The 23,279-nt window shown below is 47.1% G+C and overlaps 1 protein-coding gene and 2 long non-coding RNA genes across 3 annotated transcripts in view; 1 reads left to right on the forward strand and 2 right to left on the reverse strand.

Moving 5' to 3' along the window:
• Window positions 1-11,683, reverse strand: part of LOC144294078 (uncharacterized) — a 72,455-nt gene extending 60,772 nt beyond the window's left edge. The window contains exon 1 of the long non-coding RNA XR_013361477.1: window positions 11,396-11,683. This is a non-coding gene — a long non-coding RNA (uncharacterized LOC144294078). The remainder of the gene's footprint in view (window positions 1-11,395) is intronic.
• On the reverse strand, window positions 10,115-11,269 carry LOC144294079 (uncharacterized). The gene is made up of 2 exons (XR_013361479.1): window positions 11,115-11,269; window positions 10,115-10,711 (listed from the first exon to the last, which is right to left on the reverse strand). It is a non-coding gene; the product is annotated as an uncharacterized LOC144294079 (long non-coding RNA).
• CCK (cholecystokinin) lies at window positions 11,319-17,096 on the forward strand. The gene is made up of 3 exons (XM_077865633.1): window positions 11,319-11,473; window positions 12,562-12,774; window positions 16,693-17,096. The coding sequence occupies exons 2-3, from the start codon at window positions 12,564-12,566 to the stop codon at window positions 16,824-16,826; spliced, it is 345 nt and encodes a 114-aa protein (XP_077721759.1). The 5' UTR covers window positions 11,319-11,473; window positions 12,562-12,563; the 3' UTR covers window positions 16,827-17,096.
• Window positions 17,097-23,279: the final 6,183 nt, after the last annotated feature.

Raw genomic sequence — 23,279 nt, forward strand, 5'->3', positions numbered from 1 at the left:
CCATGAGTATCTCCTCCTCAGTATCTTGACCTGAGACCTCCTCCTCCAAAAAGAGCTGAATGTGCAAAAAAGCTGAAAATGCAAGTTTTCTTGTCCCCAAACCCTCACTTCACTCCGCTAAGGTTTATCCCATTAAAAGCTTGCAATGCTCTAGGACATGATTCCTACGCGACTCGTTTGACAGTTGTGCAAACACAGGGTTACAAACCCAAAGTGGTTTGCTCTGAGTTACACAAACCATGGATGGAAGACCCAAGAGTTATGAAATTTCCAGGGTCGGAGAAGAAAAAGAATGGTACTCAGCATGAGAAGGAGGACATGTTTCATGAACATTTCTCCCAGCAAAATATTTATACCCAATGATGCATACATTCCCAAAGAATAGGAACAAAATAGGAAGACTTGTGTGTTTTAACAGTGCATGAATGTAATGAGGTCTTTCCTCAGGTTTGCACTTAGGGGCTGCAGGAGACACTGTTGATGCTTCATACACATCCCCTCCGCCCACTTGAACCCATAAGCAGCTGCATGGGACAGGTTTTCATATAGGCTGGTGGCTGCCTACATCCAACCTGCATCTCTATTCTCAGCCTGTGTTAGGTCCTCCCTGCCTCCAACCCATCGCTGAGCCCTCAAACAATAGGACACATGAGTCCTAGATTAATGCTCCAGTGGGGCAATTATGAGGTGTTTCCTATACAGCCACTCAGAAGGGACCCAGCCAGACTGAGCCCCAGTCTCTCTCACCAGTAACCTTCATTAACCCACACTTACTTGACTTTTCTCTCTTCTCAGACTCATTTTCTAACCTTCTCAGTTCAGCAATCTGGGATGTCCTCCCAAACACACCACCTGCATCATTCTTTGCCTTAGGGTCTGTTTTTTGGGGGTGGGTCCCAAATTAAGACAGGGACCCAAAATATAAACCAATATTCGTTTTTTTTTTTAAGATGTACTCATTTATTTGAGAGAAAGAGAGAGCACAAGCAGGAGGGGCAGTGGGAGAGGGAGAGAGAATATGAAGCAGACTCCATGTTGAGTGTGGGGCTTGACATGGGGTTCGATCCCAGGACCCCAAGATCATGACCTGAGCCAGGATCAAGAGCTGGCCACTCAACCGACTGAGCCACACAGGCACTCTGCAAACCAACATTCTTGCTCAAAGACTAAATCTCTTTTTCCTTTCAACTCCCAGCTCCAGAAACTTACATAAGAAACACAATCTGGCAGATAAGATCATATTCTCACTCCTTTGCAAGTCCTCGGCAGCCCCTGGGCCCAGCACCCCAAAGCTCCCCGCTCAGCTGGAGGCCCGTCTGTTGCCAGCCATCTCCAGGGAAGTCACAGAAGCTGGTAAACAAACTCTCTTTCACTCATCATCATGGGTGCTAGGAAAATATATGCGCAGATCCCTCATTTCTGGGCTGCCAATTTTTAACATTTTGTTGCCTATGCTGCAGGTTTGTGCTATTCCTTAAGGAATGAAAATCTAAATAGAACTTTTACATTTATGGTACAAATCCCCAAAGTTCAAATACCACTGCTTTTTAACATGAAATGGTATCCTCTTTTTCCTTTGGGCTACCTGTCCACCAATATGTCCTTTGGACATTGCTCAACATTATTCTTATGCAAAATAGCCTAACTTGCTTTCCTAAAACCCCAGATCTCTGCCCATTTCAGAGATCTGGAATCCTCAACCTCCTTGTCCACCCTCAGATCTCAGGATTGTCCACAAGAAGTGAGTGCAGGCTGGATATTGCAGTCAAACCCATTGCTCAGTAGCATGGTGAGGAGAGGAAATGTGTGCTTACCCTCTCTCTGCACCACAGCCTGACCTCTTGGCCTCCACACACTTACACACTGCACCCCATCTTTCTGGGACCTCTGCCTTAATCCCTCTCCCAAATTTTGCCCTCTTTCTCCTAATTGAATTAAGATAACAAAAAACAGGTAGAGCAGGCTTTAAACATCCATGCTCCTAAGGCCTAAATCCCAACCTCATCTGACTCAACACCCACTTTGGACAACAAATACTTCACACGCTCTCTTTGCTGTCCTGAAATACCATTTAAAAAAAAAAGATATATTTATTTATTTATTTGACAGAGAAGGAGAGAGCACAAGCAGGAGAAGCAGCAGCAGGAGAGGGAGAAGTAGGCTCCCTGAGGAGCAGGACACAGGGCTCCATCCCAGGACCCTGGGATCATGACCTGAGCTGAAAGCAGATGCATAACTGACTGAGCCACCCAGGGGCCCCCTTTTTAAAAGATGTACTTATTTATTTATTTGATAGAGAGAGAGAGAAAGAGCCTGAAATGTCATTTATAACTCTTACAACACACCTATACACATAATATTTTTAAAATCAAAATTCTTCACAAATATAACATATTGTAGATAGAAAGTGCCTTCCATAATATCAAAGTAATTTAGAATAAAATGATATGTATCTTAATATGTAAATGATCAGACACAGTTAATTAGAAGACTGGAAATTGTCAGATGTTCACACCTATTTAGAGTGAGTCAGTTTGGCCTTAATACAAGTAACACAATTTGCAACTGAATATTACAAACATTTTTCTTTGCATTTCTGATTTGAAATAAGGGTTAAATAATATAGGAATTTGTCTATGGAAAACAGATTTGTGGGCCAGTGTAGGTATGTATAGGGAGCTCAAACACCACAAGTACCCTTGGGACTGGTGACATGATTTTTCAAAATGTGGCCATCTCCTGTTAAAAATCCCAAACATAACAAAAGGCAATCTTCCCCTGATTTAACAGTCCTCACATTCTTGGAAAGTTCAGTGAAAAAAAATATTTTTTTATGTTGCATGAAGTAATCTCCTAGGCTTGCATGATTTTTAAAAATTATTTATTTATTTATTTATTTATTTATTTATTTATTTATTTATTTATTTTTTATTAGAGAATGAGTGAGTGAGTGAGTGAGAGAGAGGACAAGCAGGGGGAGGGAGAGGGAGAAGCAGATTCTCCCCTGAGCAGGGAGCCCGATGAGGGGATGGATTCCAGGACCTCCGAATCATGACCTGAGCCAAAGACAGATGCTCAACGAACTTGAGCCACCCAGGCGCCTCCTAGGCTTGCATCATTATAGACAGGCTTTATTCACCTACTTGAATGTCCAGTGTATCATTCAACATGTGCTTGTCTCTCCAGGGGGTTGCCAGGCACCCAGCATCCTGGTTCCCCCTCCCCAATGCCATCAGGCATTGTGCTCCCTACTATTGTACTGACCCCCAAAATAAATCCCCATACATTTCCAAAAGTCACCTAGAGGGCAGAACCAGCCACTGGTTGTGCCTCTTACTTTTGCCTCCTACAGACATTGGAATTCAAATAGGACCATCGCTCAAAGTTTAAATCCCAGTCATTCAGTGAGGTCAGCTCTCTACATTCAGAGCTAATGCTCTCATGCCGTGGGCATGGCTGAGGAGCTGGCCAAGTAGCTGGAGCTGGAGAATTCATCAGCAAGAAGAGATAAATATGCTGTCCTTGACAGTTGGAAACAATTGCTATGGGTGGGGGGAACTTGGTAATACTTATCAAAATGTTAAATGTACATATCCTTTAATTCTGTAATTCTATAAATTCATGTCATCAGTAATTTTGTACATGTGCAGATTGATGTATATTCAAGAAGCTTCTGTTATAATTAGAAAACACTGGAAACTATTTACATTTTTATCAATAGGGAACTAGCTAGACAAATTATGGCACAGCCATATAAAAGGGATATTCTATAGGTTTTGAGGTAGAATTATTCCAACAATACAGTGACTTCAATATATATTTTAAGTAAAAAAAGGTGAAGTATAGAACATTATGTAATATGTGCTTCTATCGGGACATTGTGTGTGTGTGAGAGAGAGAGAGAGAGGGAGAGAGGGGGAGAGACAGAGGGAGAGAGACACTTATTTGATGTACTTGTATGTGCATAGACTCTGGAAGAATTTACTAAAAACTAGAGGAACTCTGTCCCTAAGGAAGAGAAACTGAACGGAAATATGAGGTGAGGGGAAGACTTCATTTTTATTATATACTTTTTTCTACCTTTTCATTTGTGAATTATGTGCCTTTAATACATATTCAAACTATTTTAGTTTATTTTTAAAAACTAAGAGCTTTCCCAATAAGGTCATCCTGGAAAGGCTGTGGCCCTAAGAATTAACTCAGAGGAGGGGAAATGGCCTTCACTGGGCACCAGGTGGGCTATTAAGGTGGGCCGTGTCTCTGATGGGCGTTGAGACCACTAGAGGGATACATCCTTGTCCTCTGTCACACGGAGCCCCAGCTTTAGAGGAAAGCTGGATTGGCAGGATTACAAAGACTCCAGACTACTGGTCAAAGAACTTGAGTCTGTTCATTACCTTTTCCTGAGTATGGCCATAGAAGCTTCTTCTAAACCTCTACAAAGGAAAGTGAGCCAAGGGACAGGTCTGAGGACATAGGCAGCCAGTTTCCCCAGCAACTACCATTCATTTTGGCTTTTCAGTATTAGTTTGAAAAGCAAAGGCTTGTTCTGCATGGAGACTAATGGCTGGGAGCTCACCTCTCCCCATTCCTATTATCCATTCATGAGGTGATCTCCTGTTTCTGGCAGCTCTTATATCCCTGGCAAAAAGAAATGGTACTGAAAACAATTCCTGTGACAATTTGGGAGTCAGTGACCAAGCCCAGGGTCAGCCAATGGCTTGTCATTCACCAATAGACAGCTTGTATATCCAGTCCATTGAACTAAGAGTTGTTTACTCAGTAAATGTTTATTGATCACTTCTCATGCATCCAGCACAGAAGTCACAGTCCTGTCTTCTGGCAAATGAGATATTCATATAGATGAAGAGGTCAGTCAATAGATTTATTGAGCAACCGCTATGGACCAAGGACTGTTGTAGGAAATTAAGGTAAAGTATGGTAAGCTCTAATACTGAGTGTCAGCAAAGCATTAGAAGAGTAAATCTGCAGTGTCACTGCCCCACCTATCACCCCTCTGGCCCGACCTACATAGTGTGTGCAGGCTCAGCTTCCAAAACCAGCATCAGTAGCTGTCCCCGTAAGGCCTTCCCATGGGAGCTGGAAACCTCTCTGGCCCATATACCCAGTGGGCCACGAGCACTAGGAAATTAATGCGCCCCTTCTGGGAACCACCCTCAACCAGTGACTGGCTGGAGCTGTTGTATAAATACCCCAGCTCCCACTGGATAAGATAACTCTGAAGTGTGAGTTCTACACTTGCCTGGAGAGTTCCCCAGGAGGATTAACTACCACTCACAAGAGTCTTTTGACATTTATCATTGTGATGTCGCTGTTGCTCTTCTGACCCGTAGCCTGTTTTGCTCACCTGTTGGTGTTTGGGTTTGTGACCCTTGAATGAGAGGTCCCAGGTTTAGGGGATTCCCCAGATTTAAAGGATTTCAGTAACCTTACAGAAATGCCAGTGAAAGGATTTTTCCTCTTTTCCACGCAGGCATGTTGCAGTCTGCTATGGGCTAAATGTTTATGTCCTCCCAAAATTCATATGGATGCCCTAATCCCCACTGTGATGATATTAGGAGATTGGACCTTTGAAGGAAATTAGGTTTAGATGTAATCGTGAGGGCGAGGTCCTCATGCTGGAATTGGTGCCCTAACAAAGAACAAAATCATAGAGCTTGCTCTGTCTCTCTATCATGCGAGGATACGACAGGAAGAGAACCCAGAAAAAAACCTCTCACCAGGCCCCTGACCATGATGGCTCCCTGACCTGGGTCCTCTCAGCCTCCAGGCTATGAGAAATTAATGTGTTTTGTTTAAGCCACCCAGTCTATGGTATTTTGTTATAGCAGCCCAGCTAGTCCCCTTGGCTCCCTGGTAGCTATTCCAACCTCAGCCATCATCCTCTCTCTTCTCTACCTGAGAACTTTCTCTGGCCCTGTAGGAGCAGGGAAGCCGATTTAGAAGTGAAGAGGAAGCCGTCATCCCTGGAGCAGCCCTCAACCAATGGGGCACCAGAGCCGGTGGGTAAATCCCCAGGCTCTCCTCCCAGCCTCAGGTGGGCTGGTTTTGAGGCATGTTCCATGAGGTATCTCACAGAGACCCCAGTGGGACTGCCCCCACAGCAGGAACCCACTCATCAACATGCACTTGATTGTCCTCTCTCTCTCCTGTCCCCTCACCCTGCTTCCTTAAGATCACTGCCAAATAAATTTCCTGCTCCCAGGTGCCTGTCTGAGCCCTACTTTTGTGAGCACTAAAACTAAGACAAGACATTCTAATGGAGCTCATCATTAAGGAAAGGAAGCACTGTTCCCAATGACCACAGCTACTTCTTGCTTTTCAATCAAATCATTCTGGGTGATAGCAGAAACACTGGCTCTGGGGGCCTTTGAAAGTTTCCAGAACAATTAATGGCATTTCTACCATATGTACCAGGGGAAAACACTTAAGACCCAAAAAGAAGCCTTCAAACCAATGTATTTTGAATCAGAGCCAACAATCTCCTGACCTCCTTTAAAGAGGAATTACTAGTAACAAGTTTAAATTCTGTGAATAATAAATTAGGAGGCTCTAGTACATCCCTGGAAATTCCACTCAGTCTTCTGCAAGTGAAGAATGGACATATGTCTTTGAGATACCTCCCAGGACTAAAAATCCTAATTGCAACAATTCCCTCTCACCACTACTCCCTTTCAAATGCCACATCTGGATATGGTCATCATGCTTTCAGCCCCCTGCATGGCATGAAGGACCTTCCACATGGGCAGTTCGGGGCCTCAGCTGGTGAGCCTCGCTCAGCGGTAAGGAGGTGAGGCGTTGGCAGGTGGGAGACAGAGAGGGCACTATCTGTTTTTTTCCTTTTCCTGAGACAAGAGAATGGGCTTAGGGTGAAACTTAATTACCATCTCACACTTGGTAAAATACAACCACAACCTCCAAACAAGGAAAACTCTCATTACAACCCCCTTTGTGTTCATTTGTACTGAAAAGCAAAACCATTTCTCCTTAACATACCTAGTGAGGTCTACGTATCAAAGAGCCTGAACAGAGGGACGTCAAGCAGGGGTTTGTATATGTTCCTGCAAGTCTTCTGCCCATACCCTCTACTTGATCTACTTCTCTCAGAATCATTTGTGCCCATCGATGACCTATTGCATATACAAGTATTTTTCTTGTTTATTATCTGTCTCCTCCACTAGAATGGAAGCACCACAAACAGAGGGATTTGTCTGTATTGTTCCCCGTTGTATCTCAACAATGCCTAATGGACAGTTGATTTTTTAAGTAGGATTATCTTGAAATTAGAGAAAACTTTGGGGACAAGTGGTTTATTTGAGAGATGACCCCAGATACAAGAAGTGAGGAAATGAGAGGAGTAAGGCAGGGGAGGAGGAAAAGTCAACTGGGGGCACCTTGGTGGGTCAGTAGGTTAAGCATCTGTCTTCGGCTCAGGTCATGATCCCAGGGTCCTGGTTGAGCCACGTATCAGGCTCCCTGCTCAGTGGGGTGTCTGCTTCTCCCTCTCCCTCTTCCTCTGCTCCTCCTGCCCCCCACCTCGTGCTCTCTCTCTGTGTATCTCTTAAATAATAAGTAAATAAAATCTTTAAAAAAGAAAATTCAGCTAAAGGGAGGCTATTGCTAGAGGCAAAGGAACTTTAAGAAGATTCCAGAAGCTTCTGGGAATGGTCCACACAGAGGACCGGAAATGGGCTCCTATCCCCCACTGATTGAGGGTTGTCCTCTGGGATGTTAAGACCCATGTACTTCCAGACTAAACCTCTTCTGGGTTTGAGTTTTGAGGCAGAGAACTGCAAAGGGGTGCTTTAAAAGCTTGAGATGGGAACACTGTCTGAATGCTCAAAATTACCCAGTCCAAATCCAGCTAGGGGTACCTGGGTGGCTCAGTCAGTTAAGCATCTGCCTTTGGCTCACGTCATGATCTCAGGGTCCTGGGATTGAACCCTGCATCTGGCTCCCCCAACAGCCAGAGCCAGAGGTGGGACATTAGCTGTAGTGAAGGCACCAAAAGCATCTACCTTAAGGGGCATTAAGCAAGTACCTTTAGTGAATAAATGGATTCTCCTTAATGCAGATAAACACATGCATTAACTGGAAAAGTGGGGGCCCAGGCACATCTTGCTTTAGAAGTGGTCAGAGTTATTAGTACCCTCTGATCCATTAAGAAGGAAGACTTATTAGTATGGCCATGGAGTTCAGACCCCTTTTAACTTTTTATTTTCCCAGAGAATCTTCTATAATATATCCCTGCTCAGAATTCAATTCCTAGAGGTGAAGTGACTACAACTTTATAGCAAGTTATAAAGGTCCACTGCATAAGCCCTTCTTCCAGCTTCTGATAATCCTTGTCACTTTTGGCTTCTTCTTAAGGCATTTTTACTCTGGTGTCTTGACCACTCCTTCAGACACCTTACTCTGGTGTCTCAGCTCCCTCTTCTCCACTCACCGTCTTGCTCTCGATGTGCCTAGAGGTGTCCACTTATTCACCTGCCCTCCTAGGCACCCGCTAGGCTGGCAGTCACCCTCCACCCAAAGACTCTGGTCCACACTTCCAGTGCCTCTATGTCCTGAGCTTAGGGCTCATTCTCAACCTGTTCCTGGGACATCCACACACAAGCAATGAGTTCAATCTTATATTAGATTACCTACCTCAACCCCATACCCGGCCCTCACACCTGACCTCCTGGTCTTGGGTAACACTCCACCTACCCACTTGTCTCACAACACAGAGCCCCAGTGTCAGCCTCAGTCACCTGGTTTCATTGCCTCTACAAGCTTCTCTGACATCAAGAGGTTAACAGTGGCTGTCCCGGGAAAATGGAATTTTTCCTCTTTTTTCTACTTTTACTGACTTTCTGAATTACCTCTAATGAACACATTGCTTTGATAATGTTTAATATGTTTCATAATAACTAATAGGCTTCATAATCCATTGTAAACCAAAATATAAATCTATCTTTATCCCATCTGGCCCTCCTAATAGATCCAGACTTACAGCTTCTCCCCACTTGGAATGCTTCTCACATTACAACCAGACTCATCTTTCTAAAATCAGGGTCTCCTTCCTCTGCTCCCCCTCAACAAAACATTTCTCTAGCGGACACCTGGGTGGCTCTGTCAGTTGAGCGACTGTATCTTGATTTTGGCTCAGGTCTTGATCTTAGGGTCCTGGGATGGAGCCCCCTGCTGAGCATGGAGCCTGCTTGAGGATTTCTCTCTCTCTCTCCTTCTTCCTCTGCCCCTCCCCCCCACCCTAAAGCACTCACTTGTGGCCCCCCCTCAAATAAATAAATAAATAAATATTTTTAAAAAACCCAAAAAATACTTCTCTGGGATCATCTCCCAACTCCTGCACCCCGATAGTCCCCCAAATACATCAGAATCACTAGAGGGTTGTCTGTTTACTTTTTTTTCTGCTCCCCCATCATATTGTCATCATTGTTCATGCTGCATCCCCAATGCCTGGCACAAAGCAACTGTTCAATAAATATTAATTATTAATTAAGTGGATGGAAGGAAGGGTGTTAAGTCACTGGCTTACCACAAGGAAATTCTATAGCAGTGGTTCTTAAAGTGCGTTCAGGGGCTCACCAGCAGGCGCATCATTGGGGAACTTGTTAGAACGGGAGATTCTTGGGCCCCACCTCAGAATCAGAGACTCAGGATATCTGAACAAGCCTTTTAGGTGATTCTGTTTTGTAGCAAGTTTATGTTCCCAGAAATACCTTGGCCACAGTCACAAATAAAACTAGTTCCTGCAACTGAACTACACACCCCTTAGCAGCCTTGTGGAAAAACCACTGGAAAACATCTTACTTGCTGCTGTTTCAAAAATGTTGCCTGTAGGTTGCAGAAATACAGCAGCCTCTAGAGTTTAGAAAAGGGGATGCAACCAGAAGTGTCTCCCCACCAAGCTCTCCCAGCCACCCCCACCCTGACCTCCATGCCCCCATGCTAGAGTCCTCACAGTCCTGCCCATGTAGGGAACCCTACAGCTGAGTACAGGTGCCAGTTTTGAAAAAGGCACTTCCAAGTCCTTCTTGAGGGAAAGGAGGAGAGGAATGAAGGGCTCCGGGGCTGGACAAGGGACAGATGTGACCCCGAGGTCTCGGGCTGGGAAGATTCTTTTTTTTTTTTTTTTTTTTTTTAAGATCTTATTTGTTTATTCATGAGAGACACAGAGAGAGGCAGAGACACAGCCAAGGGAGAAGCAGGCTCCCTGCGGGGACCCGATGCGGGACTCCATCCCCCGCCCGCGGATCGCACCCTGGGCCGAAGCAGCCGCTCACCACTGAGCCACCCAGGCGCCCCCCGGGAGGACTCTGCCGCACGGCCAGGGCAGTCCCGGCTGGCGCAGCTCTTCGAGCCTCGGTTTGCCATCTGTGAAATGGGGTTGGCAGTGCCTTTCGCCCAGACGGGTTGGCCGAGATGGTTTGGCCGCCAGGGCGCCCCGGCTCGGGTGGCCTCGCTCGGCAGCCCGGGGCGCGACGGCACCGGGAAGGACGCGGGGGGCCCGCGGGGTGTGAGTGCTCGGCGGCCGGGGAGAGGGGATGGGGTGCGGCGCAGGGCTCTTCGGGGCACTCTGGCGCCACTGGTCGGCGACCGGGGGCTAATTCGACCGCGACCCGGAGGCAAACGGCCCTTTCCCAAGCTCCGAGCGAAGTCCCGAGGTGTCACCGTCGCTCCACAGCTGCATGAACAGAGCCCCGGGACCCCAAGGGCCCGCCGAGGCCAAGGCCCTTTCACTGACCCGGGAACACCTGCCCTCGGAATCCTGGGGAACCTCCAGGGCTTCTCACCGGGCCGAGAAGAAAGTGAGGACCTCTCCCTCCTCCAGGAAGCCCACTCAGTGATCCAAAAAAACAAAACACCAAAAAAGACAAAAAAAACAAAAAACAAAACAAAACAAAAAAACCCCACAACAACAAGCCCAGAGCTGCCTGAGCTGCTCCAGGCGGGGCGCAACCCCCCTCGCCCCCCCCACCCCCACCCCCACCCCCAGCTCCGAATTACACTTTGCAGACACCCAGCCCGGTCCAGTTCCCCAGCCCGCCCCTGGCCTCCTCGGGGCGCCTCCGGTCCCCAGGGCCGACCTAACTGGGCAGCTCCTCCATCCCGACACCTAGGCGTCCCGTCCTGGAGCAGGAAAGGGCGAGGGGGCGGGACGGAACCGGGACGGGCAGCCCCCCGGCCGGAGAGGCGGGCTGGACCCCGGGGCGGGGCGGGTCTCCGCGGGCCACCGCCCCTCCGCTCCCCGAGCCCCGCCGCCGCTCGGCGCCCCAGCGGCCGCCCCCTGAGCGCCTGCTGCCGCGGGGCTGCGTCACGTGGCCGGCGGCGCCGGGAGGGCCTATTTAAGGGGCGGCCGCCGGCCCACCTGCACCTGGCTCGGCTCCCCCGCCGCTCCCGGGCTGCGCCACCGCCGACCGCCGCGTCTACGCTCCTAGCCCGCGAGGTAGGTCCCCGGCCCTCGAGGTGGTGTGAGAATGCGGTCCGCGGTCTTGTGCCCCTTCACCGCATTTCCCTGTTTTCTGCATCTTCTTCCCGACAGACAGCTCGGAAGACCTGTCTCGGAGTCAGAACAGCAGAGGGGGCTGGGCGGGCAGAGCGGCGGGGGGACTTCCGAGCCGGCTTCGTACCCGTCCCCGTGCCCGTCCCCGTGCCCGTCCCCTGCCCCGTCCCTGTGCCCGTCCCCGTCCCCGTGCCCGTCCCCGTGCCCTGCCCGTGCCCGTCCCCGTCCCCGTCCCCGTCCCCGTCCCCGTGCCCGTCCCCGTGCCCGTCCCCGTGCCCTGCCCCGTCTGCGTCCCCGTGCCCTGCCGGTGCCGCGCCGGGATAGCTATTTGCTAGGATTAGCCCGCGCCCTGGGCTTTGCTGGATGTTACACGGAGGTGCGGTGCACCCGGCCGTCTCCTCAAATAGACTCCCAAGGGGCTTTAAGATTTAAATTCACTTTCTAAATATTGCAGGAAATTTCAAGGCTTTGGGGATAGAAAAGTGCGGGTGTCGTATCTGCTCGTGGATCTCGAAGGCGACGGCGCTTTGCCAACGACGGAAGACCAAGCGCTTATTTCTGATTCTAAAAAGCCCTTTGGGTTTTGCATCGTAGTTTGTTGCCGGTTCCCGTGTGCACCTTAAAGAAACTTCAGAAACACGGCTTTAATTTCTTGCTCCTGCATTTTAAGCTGCGCTCCTCCCTTCTTCACCCTTTATTTTCCCCCACCGAGAGCTTCTTGGCTCCCGGGGGTCTGGTTTCTCCCAGCTTTAACTCTTGCTTTTCCAGTTACAAGACGGGCGCTCTAACAACACTTTCTGAAACTCAAGGAAAACAGAAGACGTTTCTTCTGCCAGCCCAGGCGGAAGGCTGGGTCCCCGGGACTCCACGGGGTGTGGCCGCCGCGTGCCCCCGCGGCGCCTGGCGAGCCCCTGCCTTGCACCGGCGGGCGCGGCCGGAGCCCCGCGCGCCTGCACTGAGCCCCCGGTGCCTCCGCCAGAGCCCGCGAGGCCCCCGTCGTTCACGTCCCCTGTCCCATTGCTGTCCCGCAGCCATGAACGGCGGCGTGTGCCTGTGCGTGCTGCTGGCGGTACTGGCGGCGGGCGCCCTGGCGCAGCCCGTCCCGGCCGACCCGGCGGGCCCGGGGGCGCAGCGGGAGGACGAGGCGCCCCGGAGGCAGCTGAGGGCAGTGCAGAAGGTGGACGGCGAGCCCCGCGCGCACCTGGGCGCCCTGCTGGCCAGGTACATCCAGCAGGCCCGGAAAGGTACGGATGCTCATTCGCCTACGGGGTCCTTATTCCTCTGACCCCGCCTGCGGCTCCCCATCCTGACCCTGTTCCCCAGCGTCCTGCTGATGGAGGTGGGTAGCCCCTGGGAAGGAAACAGGCGGTGCCTTAAGCCGAAAGGTTTCTTCACTTTCGCCCTCTCCCCCCCCCGCCGCCCCCCCATTGCACTGCGCTGGACAGTACGGTTTTCTGGCCTCCTTTGTAGAAAACTGAGAGCGAATGCGGTGGATTCAATTAATTAAGGAAAACCTTTTTAAAAGAGCTTTCTTGAACTAGTGTTGGCCCGTGTTGCTGCTTAAGTTCAACGCTGTATTATGAAGATATTAAAAGGTAATTATGAAGCAAATTACTGACTCTAAAAGACTTTGCAGATCTACCAAATACCCAATACTGGAAATGCAGAGGAACCGGGAGCCACCCAGGTGTGACACTTGGAAACCCCCTAGCAGGAAGGCATTGATGCTGAGAAAGCTCTTGCGTCCTGACAACAGTGGAAAAAACAGTGACGATGTGTCAGTTTTCACCAAAGAATGTAACAGGAGGAAAGAATCAGTAGCAGTTTTGAGTTCTCCTTGGCAGTGATTTAAAATGATTACTCAAGAGACCTGTTTGTTTTTATTTTGCTGTTAGAGAGGTGGTCCCAATTGCAGCAGGACTGTGCAAGCCAGGTTTCTCAGCATTGATGTCTGTCTGCAGGATTATGGTGATTTGGTGGCTCACTAGCAGGGTGACATGCTGACAGCCCTGTCCCTTTCCTGGGCCTGTCTCATCTGTAAAGCACAGAGGAAGCTAGAGTTCCCTAGGTCCCTTCTAGCATTCTGTGTGATTCTGAGGGAGGCTCATTTGTCTGTAGGCTCCTTAGGAATCATGATTGGGACTGAAACAGTTTTTTTTTTTTTTTTTTTTCAACCAACTTGATCCGCTGTGACATGGATGGCTGTGGGGTGGTGTGCTAAACTAGACCAATGCAGCCAGCCAATAAACCACAGAAAATGCTGTTGGGAAGGGTAGAGGGTGGACCCCTTTCCCATGAGGCTTTCTGACCGTCCCATGTGCCAGGGAGGCTTTCCTTGACTAAACAAGGAAAAAATGATGGGCTTGGCTTTCCAGAGTCTCTGATGGTTTCATATGAAGGTAAGATCAAAAGTTTTTCGACCAGGGGAATTCAGAAGGAGAAAAAAAAAAAAAAAGATGATTTGTTATATTTTGTCCGCTCTTTGGGAAATTGTCCCAGCTACCATCTTCTGTTTTGCTTTCTAACTAAAATTAAATTAAGAGATGTTGGAAATATTAGTCAGATGACAGAGAAAGTCTGAAAACTTCTTGAATTCCTATTGATTATCTGTCTCAAAGTAATTTAATATCTGTCCTTGGATGTCAGTTGAACTTCAGCCAGACCAGTCCGAAATATCATAGGTTTTTCACTGAGCTGTCATCTGGAACCCCCTCCCCACCATCAGGAAAGAGCCACGAGAAACAGGTCTGAGAAACAAGCCAGTTGCCAAACTACTTCGCCAAAACTGACACTTGGCAGTGGCTTTATACTACAAATCTTAGCTGGAAGTTTGTCCCTAGCATCTCTGCTCAGCCACTTTCTCCCTTTGCCTTTAGAATGCTGTACCACACAAGCCCATGCGGGAATGGCAGCCCCTCGGGACTTTAGCTGCCAACACCCACAACCGGCACGAGGCAGAAAATAATCCTACTCGCCTATTTAACAAATATGAACCAGGAAGAAATATTTATACCTATCCTTGAATATTTTACACATTTTGAGATCATACTGGATATGTACTCAACTACAGTACTTATGCTTACAGATTCTAAACACGATAATGTACTCTTCGAGGAGTGCTCAAGAGTTTATTGTTAGAAATTAATTGTCTGCAGAGCTTTCAGTGATTGAGAAGCGATTCTATTGGGGGCAGGGGACATCTAGCATACACCTGCCCCATGCCCAACAAAGCTCTAATGCTACATCTGTAACATCTGTACTGTCTGTTACTCCTCGCTGAAGCCCTGGTTAGTAAGTTCCATTAGGCTCTGGGAGAATGTATAACCTACATGACTTTGCACACCTGACACTCTGTTCAAGCCCTGCCCTCCCCAGCGGGTCTGGAACCCAGTCATCTTCCCAGCTGTACTGCCCATTCGGGGGGTTTTAAAGTTTAAAGGAGGCAGGACCTTCAATTCAATTCTGTAAACCAGGTGTAGTTCCTACTTTGTGTCACACTGGAGAAGCGAGTGAGGACCCAGGTAAATGCACACACTGTGAGCACAGAACTGTGCGTGGAATGGAGAGATTGAGGTGTGAAACCAGCACAGCTACCAGGGCTGAATGTGATTCCTGCACCACCCCCCTCCCCCACCCAAGCCCAACAAACCTAGGCTGCTTATGCACCTCGAAGCTGCCGCTTTGCCTTCATTAACTGGAACTTGGGGCTATGCCCAGCCCTTCATGGTGGCATTCATCATCACCAGGCAGAAGAATGGGCCACATTTCTATAACTGGGTACAAATAACTGGATATGCAAGGTTTTTTTGAATGCAAAGACTAGTATTTCACCTGAAAAATGTTGAACAATGAAACAGCCAGGTCTGTTTTCCTTTTGCATAGCTGGAGATACCTGCAAAGAGGCAGGAATGTCTGGATTGACTTTTGATCCCAAGGCTGGGAAGGGATTGAGGTGGGGATGTCAGGAGAAGAATGGGTGGGGACATTACTCTGTATAATTGTTTCTGGTTTTTAATTTAGCTAGCTTCACTTGGTTATCCAATAAGACAGAGAAACTGCTCCTGCAAGGTCATTTATCAATAAATAAGTCATAGTCTGACTCCTTGCAGCCTGTGGGCAGGAGCTGGCAAGGGCAGTCTCATACAGGAGGGTTCGATGCCAGCATCCAGAGCAGTGGGGTCACAGGGGCCCTCATACGATAGGAACCATGGAGCAGTCCTCCATCACTCTGCTCTTAAAGTCCCCTGGGCTTTCCCCCTTTGAGGTCCCTGAGGGACATTTCTTGCCTCTTAGCTTGCACAAAAGAAGGCATTATACTGATTTCACATCCAGAAGGTCACTGTCTGTGATCTGTGGGCTAGGACTGTGTCATATGTCTCCAAAGAAACTGCTTCTTCATGTCCCTGTTCGCTCAATGTGAATTACACGTGAGAATCATCCTGTTCCTGACGACTTAACTCCTGAAGGTCCATTTTTCATTCAGTTATTGCATTTTGGTCAAAAGGGATGAATTAATCTCCTTATTACCTCTCTGCCCACTCTTCTTTGAATGCCACTGACGTAAGATTTTAATCTGACAGTGTGTCTTACTCTCATTATCATTTTGAAAAAGAAGGTAGTTTCAAATTAATTTGTACACAGTATTTGTCTAGCAGTGGAACTTGACTCTATTTTTTAAACCATTCTAACATCAAAATATTGTAACTAAAAAAAAAACCAAAATATTGTAACTGCGTCACCTTAACAATAGTCAGGTATGCTCGGGATATCAAGGGGCAAATTCCAGAAATGGGTAAGTACCAAGGAAACCCTTGCTTGGCATCTACTGAGGGCCAGCTACCACGGTGGAAACACCCCAAGGAGTAGGAAAACTAAGGCATATCTAAGCTGTGGAAGGCCACAAATCTGTGGATTCACTTAAATCCTTATAGATTGGAAGCCATACCCATGGCTAGTAAATACTACTCTCTCTAGTGACACAGACTTGGGTCCTTCTCTTAGATTTTGGTCTAGTAATCCATCCCACTGTTGGACAGCTCTTTGATACCTTTAAGGAGGAGCTTTTGTATTGTCTGGCTTTTCCCATTGTTCTCCTTTACAGATTGAAATAGTGATGCTCTTAGATGTAATGGCCCTGCTTCCTTTGCCCCTGCCCCTTGTAGCTCCTTCTGGCCGAATGTCCGTCATTAAGAACCTGCAGAACCTGGACCCCAGTCACAGGATAAGCGACCGGGACTACATGGGCTGGATGGATTTTGGCCGGCGTAGTGCTGAGGAGTATGAATACCCCTCCTAAGGGACCCTGCCTTTGTCGGCACACCAGGAAGCAACCGCCTGGCTCAGAAGAGGCAGAAAAAGAAAACAATCACACTCATAAGTCATTGTCTCTGAAGTTTGACATTTTCATTATCTATTTATTAAGTTTTCAATGTGAAAAATGTCTGTAAGATTGTCCAGTGCAACCTCACACCTCACCAGAATTGTACAAATGGAAAGCAAAACATTTTCCTCGTCTGTGATGCGTGGTCCTAAAGTGTTGCTATGCTATTAAAATAATTTCATTCTGCTCCCTAGTCCGCTGTGTCTATCGAGCGCAAAGGGTTCCATATAATCCACAGGACCTTCAAGGAGGAAAGCCTGAGATAATACCCAAGGACAAACCCCTGGCATAGATGGTCCCAGAAAGGGCTCGAGAGATGAGGGTTGGACATGAGGTTAACTTCTCTACTGCCAGGCAAAATGGCCAGTAAAAGGACCTTCTGGGTCAGTTCCATGGCCCAGCTCTGGCCACCCTGGGTGTGGGGCCCCTGCTGGGCTTCACTGCAAAAAGAAAACATGCCCTGCTTGCACTGAGCACTCATTTGTCTGGGTAAAGACCAGAGATGCAGCTTGGGTTGGAGCCTCCCACCTGCCCATCCCTGTAGGATGTAGTAACCCCATCCCTCACCAGGACTTCTTTGGGATTCTCTTGGCCTTTAAACAAATTATGGGGCAAATGCTAGTCAGTGCTTTCACATCCCTTGGATCTCTCCATGGCCCTGTGGCACCGAGGTTATTGTCCTTTTACAGATGAGGAAACAGGTCCCAAGAGGTAAAAGTGACTGGCCCACAATTCCCCAGCTAATGAGATTCACAGACTTGATCGCTCCCAGTAGCATGACCTCCATCACCCGAGCCCTTCCAGACTCTGGAGTACATGTGAATCACCAGGGAATCTTATAACTCACACATTCTGACTCAACAAGTCTGGCCTTGGGCCTGAGCAAGCTCCCAGGTGAAACCAGTGTGGTGGGTCCTGGACCACACTTGGGGTGGCAGTGGTCTAGGGAGGAGCCTGTGATTACAATCCCCTGGGTCTAACCATATTTCAGAGACATATTTCATAGCATGTTGGGTGATTCTAGTAGCTACCTGAAGCAGAAACTCTCCTTTCTTGGGCCAATCCCTCCATTGGGTCTCTGTAGGGGTCCAGAAAAGAAATTATTTCAAGGGGACACCCAGAGATAATCTGACACCAGCTACCCAAGGTACAGTCCTTCTATGCCTCTTAGCCAAGGCTTTCAGGAACCTCAGGTTCCTATACAGCAAAGGCCCCATGTGGCCTGATGCAGCAGGGCATGCAGCCCCAAAGGAAAAGACATTGGAAAGAATGCTGGCGAATCTATAACTGGTCCCAGATGGTTCGTTCTCAGTCCAGGGCTACCCTGCAGGCACATAGTGCCATCTCCCTTGGTGGTAGAAAAATGACACCAGTCCTCTTTCTCTGAGGACTTTACAATTCTTTAACTTGAAGTTAGCATTCAGTGCAAAACTTAGACTCTGAATAGACAACACATTATATTGTTCCTTTGTGAGGTCATTTCCTCATTCAGTCCCTACAATATGGCCTCTGCTTTGTATCTCAGGGGTCCAAGCCCTGGCCAAATACTCAGATACATATGTTTTTAGTGCAGAACACACACATCTCACAAAAAAACAAAACAAACAAACAAACAAACAAAAAAAAAACCTTTTTTTCCAGGTAGGTAAGGGTAATTGGGTATAGATGATGACCTGTGTGTGTTGTGTGTGTGTGTGTGTGTGTGTTGGGGTGAAGGCTGGTGAAAGACTTAGAATTTAATATTAAGTTAGCAGTGGGGACTGGGTGAGAGAGGTCTGATCTGAATTAATAATTTATAAGTCATCGGAGAAGTAGATGGTAAAGTATCATTTTCAGAAATAAAGATGGGAATCATACAAATATAAATGAACATATATCAAAGATGTTATTTTACTCATTAATAAAGGACCAGTAAGATGTCCTATCATTTCAAAGGAGAATCTAAAGGACAGACACATAGAGGCAGTCAAGAATGCTGAAATGATGGGGCACCTGGTTGGCTCACTGGTTGAGTGTCTACCTTCGGCTCAGGTCGTAATCCCAGGGTCCTGGAATCAAGTCCCAAATCAAGCTCCCCCAGGGAGCCTACTTCTCCCTCTGCCAATGTTTCTGCCTCTATCTGTGTCTCTCGTGGATAAATACATAAAATCTTTAAAAAATAGTACTGAAATGAATATCCTGATGGACACAAAACTGGGTTGTATAGTTAGGCCAATAAAATGGCATGTGCAGAATAATCTGTTATCCAGGGCAGAAATAAGTTGTATTTTGGGGGGACAATATTCGCTTACATTTCTATAGACAAGAAGTATTTGCAGGACTGTCAGTTTTCTGTGGCTTACAAAGTAGCCCAGTCAGAAACACAGACCTCAACAGCATCTGATCAATACCTGGAGTCCCACTGAGAGGACACCCACTAGTCCCCTTCACTCATTTCAAAGTCTCACAGTTTTTCCTAATGCAGGAAAGGGGAAGGAAAAGAACATTTTCTGGCCTCCTCAGGGGTGCAGGACTCTGCACAAGGCAACTCGTGAGCACCAGTTCAGGATGCTGTCCCAATCCTGCAAGCAAGGTGACCCCATTTTTCAAAGAGGAAGCTGGAGCTCAGAGAGGCTCAGTGACTTATCTTGCACTCTGCTCACACATGGCTGTGCCAGGGTTGAAGCAGTCAATTCTGAACTTTTTATGAGGTCATCTAGAGCAGACACTTTGAGTCTGGCAGAGAAGGGGCTTGGAGACTCATCTGGAAATGTGTCTCCGTGAGTCTGAATTAGACTGAATTAGGGTTTGTGGTGGCTTTGATGGCACCCAGTGGGGTATACTGGGTCGGAGTGGGGAGCCTAAACATCTGTGCCCCAATCCCTCTCAGAGTCGCCACTGGATTCAGGCCAGTCTCCTTCTACTGCCATGTACTGCTCTTGTCTCTATGCCACTTGCTGACACAGGGACCTAGGAGCCAGGATTGTATAACCTAGCTCTCCCTCAGCCCTTCCTTGGGGATCACATCGGGCTTCTGTAGCTAAGATGAGTAAGTGTCCCCCCAGAAGAGCCCACAGTTCCTCAAGCCCTGCTTCACAGAAGCCTGGGGAATGCACACACATTGGAAAGCCATGGTGCTCCCTTCCTTCCCTCCTCGTCCTCTCCCACTGCCTCCTCCCCACTCACACCTCTCCACCCTCAGGAGCCCCTCACCATCCCCCTCCATTGCCAGCTGCTCCTCTTGAATCCCTTCTGCTTTCAAACCTCCAACCCAGACCATGGCCTCCTGCTGCTCGCACTCTCAGTTCTGCTAATTAAGGCTGCTCTAAGGGTTCCTTTTTGTCAATCCATTGGAATTTACAAGTGGAAAAGGCCAATGACTATCATTCTAGCCCAACACACACTCTCCTCTACCCCAACTCCGATTTTATAGGTAATAAACTTACTGAAGATCACACACTGAATTAGTGGCAGAACCTATAGCCCTCTCTGGAATTAGTTCCTTGCTTCCCTGCTGGTTCTTGCATTTGCTCACACCTCTGGCCCTCTGGTTTAAGAGATCCAACCGGCCTGCTCTGACCCGTGACCACTCAAGCCTCAACAAGACCAGCAGCCACAGTGAACAGAATTCACTTTCCCAAGATTTGCTTTGCCAAAATCTGCCTGTAACATATCTCTCCTATAAAGTGAGGAAATCTTTACACGGTGTACCTCAACCTACAGAGACCAAATGGCATCTTTGTTCTCTTGTTCAGCCAATCACAGATAAAAGGAAAGGGAAGATGGGAGAATGATATTATACATTCATTCTTTTAACAACAACACAAAAACATCATCCTTTCTTGTCTCAGGTTGAAGAGCCAAAGGAAAGAATCTTGACTTCTTGGTTAGATCCAAGTACCCTGAGTATTTTCTTTTTCAGCATCTTCAAATTATTGTGAGTCCTGAAAATAAATAAAGCAGAGGTCAAGCAAAAAAGAGAAAAAAATTGCCTCACTAATTTCCCCTTGGCTCTGGAGTCTGAAAGGATATATTAAAATGATCTGTTTGTGTCTTTCTCTTGCTCTAAGATGTGTCCTCCCAAAGCACCAGGATCAGGGGCCCTAGATGAGGGAGTGCCTGCCCCAGATTCTCCACCAAACACAATGCCCTTGCTGGACAGACCTTCCCCTAGACATCCTCATTATCAGTCCCACCTCTCTGACCTCATCTCTTAACAGGAACCCCTCACTCACTCATTATACTCCAGTCTCGTTGCCTTTCTTGCTATTCCTTGGAAACACTAGACTCACTCCTACCCTAGGGCCTTTGCACCTACTGCTTCCTATGCTTGGCTCATTCTTTTTCCAAAAAGCATGGACTAGATCTCTCAGCTCATTCAACTCCAACATCATCTGTTCAGAGACTGGCCTGACCATTCTCTTAAAAAGCTCCTCCATTGGTCTCTATCCTTTTCCTTGCTTCTTACAAGAGAAATTCTTGTGCTTATCATCACTTGGAATTGCATTACTTAATTTGTTTATTGGTTCTGTTTTACCCACGAAGACATCAGATCTGCTAGGGTAGAGATTTTTGTCTGTTTATTTCTTAATTCCCAGTATCTACCACAATGTCAGGTACATGGTAGATACTCAATAAATATTTGTCTAATTAATTAATCAATAAGGGGAAAATATCTCTGGTTTTCTTCTAGTCAGGTTATATATTGGTTTTAGAAGCAACTTCATCCAAACACTTATTTTAAAAATCAGAGAAGTAAAGCAGGCTCAGTTGACACTACCATGTCTTTCCAAGATTGGCATAAAGATGAGAAACTGAAAAACAGATGATGTACACAAACATGGCTGACAACATGCATAACATCCATGGAGATTGACATGGAGAGTATACTTTTAAAATATACCCCACCCCAGGGGTACTGGGTGGCTCAGTTAGTTAAGTGCTGGACTCTCGGTTTTGGGAGGTCATGGTCTCAGGATTATGAGATCAAGCCTCACATCTGGCTCTGTCTTGGGCATGGAGCTTGCTTAAGACTCTCTCTCCTTCTCCTTCCTCCTCTCTAAAAATAAAATAATAAACTAAATCTGACTCCCAAACACACACACACACATCCAGCCCTATTTCTTTTGCTGTAAGTTAAAATCCAGAAAGAATAGAGCAATTTCAAAGAAGGAAAAAGAAGAATGTTTATGGTTTTTGTTGCATTTACTCAGAATATCAAAGAAGTGGAAACGATCTAAATGCTCCACAGTGAGGGAGTCGCTAAAGAAATGAATGTATATCCAGCTAGTGGACCACTAAGTAGCTATTTAATGAGTATCAGGATGGTGTAGGAACATGGAAAATGACTATGATCTGTGCAAAATGAAAAGGTCCTCTGATCCCATTAAGTTTATTTTCCTTTTAATAAGATTATGTGAAAATGAAAATGATCGTGTGAGGGTCATAGAATCACAGATATTTTTCTTCCTCTTCTCCAAACTTCTGTACTCTTTGTAGATCATCTTTACAATAACTTAGCTCATATTTTTCAGGTTGTGCCAGTCTACAAAGAGACACAGAGTCAGAAGAAAGCCATGAAATTAGTTCTTCCATCACCTTTACCAAGAAAATACCCCCAGCTCTCCTCAGATGACTTTAACAATCACTTGGGTAGCCACCCACAGTATCTACCATTTTGCCCTCCAGCCCTGAAACTCCCTGAAGATGCCACCTCTACTACTGGAGATAAGAGTATTCCAGCTGCTGTGCTCATCCCCAGGTTCAGGCCCAGTGTCTAGAATGTTCTGATACCTTCTGTCCTCAGTGTGTGAGCCCGGGCCGCACTGGTACCATTTTGTTCTCATTGGGTCTCAACAGTTCTCTGTGGGACCTGGATACCAGTTATCATCAAAGTCACCAGTTGCTCCAGGCAGGTGGGTGTATTGCCTCCCCTGAGTGTGCAAGTCCATTATTCTACTCACAGTTTTCAGAAACATCATTTGCCTCTGAAGGTCACTTTGTATATTGAAGTCTCTGCATTTATTTTGTAAATTGAAAAATGATAGCGTGAGTCATTTGTAAATTGAAAAATGAGCAACATACACCTGCTGGGTAAGTTAGGCTCAGCAGGGTAGCAATGATGCAGTGAGGCCATGAGTTCAGCTGTTGGGGTGGAACCAGAGCATTACCCTTCTTTCTAAAGAACTTTATCAGTTCTTCTATAGCAGATTTGCTGCTATGAACTCCCTTAGTTTTCCTTCATTGGAGAGCATCTTTATTTCACCTTCCTTCCTGAGGGATATTTTCACTGGATTTAGAATTCCAGGTTGACAGTTCTTTTCTTTCATACTTTCAAAATACTTTATCGCTTCCTATGGCCTCCATGGTTTCTGCTGAGAAACCTGCCGT

This window comes from Canis aureus, chromosome 22 (assembly GCF_053574225.1).
Source record: "Canis aureus isolate CA01 chromosome 22, VMU_Caureus_v.1.0, whole genome shotgun sequence".
In the NCBI taxonomy this organism is placed as follows: Eukaryota; Metazoa; Chordata; class Mammalia; order Carnivora; family Canidae; genus Canis; species Canis aureus.